This window comes from Labeo rohita, chromosome 25 (assembly GCF_022985175.1).
Source record: "Labeo rohita strain BAU-BD-2019 chromosome 25, IGBB_LRoh.1.0, whole genome shotgun sequence".
Lineage (NCBI taxonomy): Eukaryota > Metazoa > Chordata > Actinopteri > Cypriniformes > Cyprinidae > Labeo > Labeo rohita.
Window position 1 is genome coordinate 2636557 of NC_066893.1, and position 4936 is coordinate 2641492.

Consider the following 4936-nt stretch of genomic DNA (forward strand, 5'->3'; position numbering starts at 1 on the left):
TGGAGAAATGTGTCTTTCCATCAGTTGCTCACCAATGGATGTGAATGGGTGCCGTCAGTATGAGAGTCCAAACAGCTGATGAAAACATCACAATCATCCACAAGTAATCCACACCACTCCAGTCCATCAGTTAACATCTTGAGAAGCCAAAAGCTGTGTTTTGTCAGAAACAAATTAGGGCTGTCAAACGATTAATCACATACTCGTATAAATGCGATCATTCATTCATTCATTCATACAAAATAAAAGTTTGAGTTTGCCTAATATATGTGTGTGTACTGTGTGTAATTATTATGTATATATTAAAGAGAAATATGTTATGTACAATATATTTTTATGTATAAAATAAATTCTATAAAATTATAATAAATACATATACTTTTAAATATTTCTTAAATATGTACATTAATTTGTGTGTATTTATATATATATAATAATTACACACAGTACACACGTTAGGCAAACTCAAACTTTTATTTTGTATGCGATTAATCGTTTGCCAGCCCTAATATGAAAACAAATATTTTGTACACAAATAACGTATTTCTCTTAAATATATACATTAATTTATGTGTATTTATATATACATAATAATTACACACACATTTATTAGGCAAAGTCAAATCACGAATCAAAGTCGAACTTTTATTTTGTATGCGATTAATTGCATTAAAATGAATCGATAATCCATAATAACACTTTATACAGTGAAAAAGTCTGTCTTCTGTTGTCTCTCACATCCAAATCACATTTGCTTAGGACTATTTTCACTTGTAAACGGTGCTTTATTTGTGCAAATTTCTTACGAACATGCATCTTTTCACTTCTCAAGATGTTAACTGATGGACTGGAGTGGTGTGGATTACTGTGATGTTTTTATCAGCTGTTTTGGACTCTCATTCTGGTGGCACCCATTCACATCCATTGGTGAGCATGTGATGTAATGCTATACTTCTCCAAATCTGATGAAGAAACAAACTCATCTACATCTTGGATGGCCTGATGGTGAGTAAACATTCAGGAAATGTGTTTTTTCGCTATTCCTTTCATCTCACCAACATTGAGCAAATGGTCTCCACTTCAGTTTAGTGTCAGGAAGTGTTTGTTATATCTTCAGAGTCTTTGAGTATAGACACATCTGTTCAGCTGATAAAACTCGCTTTTGACGTCAAACACGCTCTTACCCAATCGACTCTACTGCTATAGGACAAACAAGTCAGATATATAGTAAGTTGCTGCACTATAGCAAAAATGAATGGGTACCAGCAGTCGTTTTTAACGGTGGGATTTTCAGCATGTTTCTGCGAATCACAAACAGACAGCACATCACTTGAATGAATTTGATCAACAATCAAACAAAAGGAATGATTCATCAGATCAGTAGAAATTAAGTGCCTGGCAGAAATTACATTCAGTTCTGTTATGTTACATATAAAATGAAGATGTCTATTTATTTTGTGATATTTGTTAATAAAATAAAGTGTTAGACTTGTACGTCTGTGGATTCTGTTAAAAGTCAGGCAGTGGTGACCTCTAGTGGACAAATGGAGAAATGTGGCATATTCTACTTGTGACCCTGCACCACAAAACCAGTCCTAAGTAGCACAGGTATATTTGCAGCAATCGCCAAAAATACATTGTATGGGTCAAAAGATTGATTTTTTCTTTTATGGCAAAAATCATTACGATATTAAGTAAAGATCATGTTCCATGAAAATATTTTGTAAACGTCCTACCGTAAATACATCAAAACGTAATTTTTGATTAGTAATATGCATTGCTAAGAATGTCACTTGGACAACTTTAAAGGCGATTTTCTCAATATTACTAATATTATCCTCAGATTCCATATTTTCAAATAGTTGTATCTCGACCAAATATTGTGCTATCATAACAAACCATACATCAACGGAAAGCTTATTTATTCAGCTTGATGCATCTCAATTAAAAAAAAACAAACAAACTGATCCTTATGACTGCTTTTGTGGTCCAAGGTCACAAATTATAATTTATAAAAATGTCATATTGAATTAATATGAAATAAATTTAATAAATAAAAACAATTAAATAAAATTGTAGACAATATTTCAATTGTTATTGAATGTGTGGTGGCATTTTAGTATTAATTACATACTATTATAATATTTATTATTCTTTTGAAGTAGAATTTATTTTTTATATTTTTAGTATTAATTTTAAGTTTCAGTCATTTTGTCATGTGCCCTTGTCATTTTATTAGGTTGTTTTAATATTTCAAATTATTATTATTATTTTTTTTTAAATTTTATTTAATTTCAGTTTGAGCTTTAGTATTTCAACTTTGTTGAACTTTTTAAAATTTATTTAATTTAAACTATTTTTTATTTATTATATTACATTTATTTTCAATTGCCAAGACACTTCTAGTTTCCGTTTCTCATCTAATATTTTAGCTTTAGTTACCAATAACACATATTAAATATTAACTTAGTAGTATTACTATATGTTGTATAGTACCTATATGTATATCCTATCATATATACACTACCGTGCAAAAATTTGGGGTCAGTACATTTTTTTTTTTGTTTTTAAGAAATTAATACTTTTATTCACCAAGGATGTATTAAGTTAATAATTAAAAGTTTATTAAAAGTTAATAATAAATAATTTACATTGTTATAAAATATTTATATTTTGAATAAACACTGTACTTTTTAAACTTGTTATTCATGAAAAAAAAAAAAAATCACAGGTTCCAAAAAATATTTGGCAGCACAACTGTTGATATTATCCAACATTGATCATTCTAATAATAAATCCGCAGATTTATTAGAATGATTTCTGAAGGATCATGTGACACTTAAGACTGGAGTGACAGCTAATAAAAAATCAGCTTTTCATCACAGGAATAAATTCTATTTTAAAGGATGTTAAAATAAAAAACATTATTTTATATTGTAAAAACATTTTGCAATATTACTGTTTTTTTTTCTATATTTTTAATCAAATAAATGCAGCCTTGATGAGCATAAGAGACTTCTTTAAAGACTATTACAAGTCTTACTGACCCCAAACTTTTGAACGGTAGTGTATATATATATATACACACTACCAGTCAAATATATCAATATAATTTTCTTTGTTTATCTTCTCTTGATGAATAACAAGTGTATTTACAAATTTATCTAAACACATTTCCATGTTATATTTATACTGCAATGATGTCTGTACATGTGTGTAATGCTGTTGTAATCATTCCTTTCAGAAAATACATATGACATCCTCATTGTTAATTACAAAAATTATTTACATGAAGAATAACCAAACTGGTTTCTATTAATGTTACAGTTCAGTTACAGTAGATAATTTCCCCTAGTATGATCAGTAACACTGAATCTGAAGCGTCTTTCATAATTTGCTTAATTTGCGATTCAGTATGTCTTTAAACCCAGAAGCTGGATTATCCAAGTTAAAGCCGATCTCAAACTCGGGCTTCTTTCCGAGGGCCAGCACAGCAGCGGTTATGGCCAAAGCAGCGGTCAGACCCCAGATCTGATGGATTTTTCCTGTACTGGGGTCAGTGTACATGAAACTATGGGTTGGTCCGAAAACGCTGGGCACAGGATAGCCAGAATGATCCGCCTCTTTTGTGAAAAACTCCAGGGGAAGAGTGAACACCTCGCTCACCTCGTCTGTGTTTGGACTGGCTTTGAAGGAGTCCTCGATGAAAGCCACAACCGGAGTGATCAGAAGACCAGTCTATGGAAACGCCGATTTAGTCAGCAAACGCAGACAATTCATTAGGGACAAATAATAAAAAAAAGATTTATCGTATCCTGGCTTACAAAATTCTTATTTATTGGTTGCATGCATTTTAATAAAATGAATATTTTTTTTTCTTTGGAAATCATTTCACTAAATATTATAAATATTCAAATAAAAACATAATCAATATAATATAATAATTTATTAAAATGCAAGCAGTAAACAGAATGTATTTAGTGAGCTATATAGTAATATTAATAATGCATTTTTGAAATGTATAATAATTAAATGATAATAATTATAATACTTTTCACACACACACACATGTATTTACATATATTTCATGTATATTTTATGTATACAGCATTTACCTGATAAAATATACAGTAAATACAGTAATATTGCAAAAATGTATTACAATTTCAAATACACTTGTAACTGTTATCTGTAAAATTATTATTTTTAAATAATTAGAAATGACTTTACTTTCAATTTTGACCAATTTAATGTGCCTGCTCAAAAAAGTTTTTTTTTAAAAAACAAATTATACAAACTCTTTGAATGGTACTGTATATAACAATATTACAGTTATTGATTAAAATGCATGCAGGCACCAGAAATGAGCATGTATGTAGTGTTCTACATAATACATTATTTTAATTATTAATTATTTTATTTATATTTATAATTATTTTATATTACATAAAGGCATTTATAATTATTTAATATTATATACACTACCAGTCAAAAAATTTTAAATGATTTTCTTCTGCTTACAAAGCCTGCATTTATTTGATCCAAAGTACAGCAAAAACATTTAATAATATTTTTACTATTTAAAATGACTGTTTTATACTAGAATATATTTTTAAATGTCATTTATTCCTGTGATTTCAAAGCTGAACTTTTAGCATCCTTACTACAGTCACATGATCCTTCAGAAATCATTCTAATATTATGATTTGCTGCTCTTCAAAATAATAATAATAATAAAATAAAAAATATAGATATAAATATATTATTACGTTGAAAACAGCCGAGTAGATTTTTTTCAGGTTTCTTTCATGAATAGAAAGTTCGGAAGAACAGCATTTATCTGAAATAGAAATTTTTCTCTTTTGTAACATTATAAATGTCTTCATCGTCACTTTCGATCAAGTTAAAGCATCCTTGATAAACAAAAGTATTAATT

At 28.6% G+C, this 4936-nt stretch overlaps 1 protein-coding gene across 1 annotated transcript in view; it reads right to left on the reverse strand.

Moving 5' to 3' along the window:
- Nucleotides 1–3169: 3169 nt before the first annotated feature.
- nudt7 (nudix (nucleoside diphosphate linked moiety X)-type motif 7) overlaps nt 3170–4936 on the reverse strand; it is a 3006-nt gene continuing 1239 nt past the window's right edge. Inside the window, exon 3 of the mRNA XM_051100144.1 lies at nt 3170–3738. Coding sequence (XP_050956101.1) covers nt 3388–3738 — 351 coding nt within the window. The 3' untranslated portion in view covers nt 3170–3387. The remainder of the gene's footprint in view (nt 3739–4936) is intronic.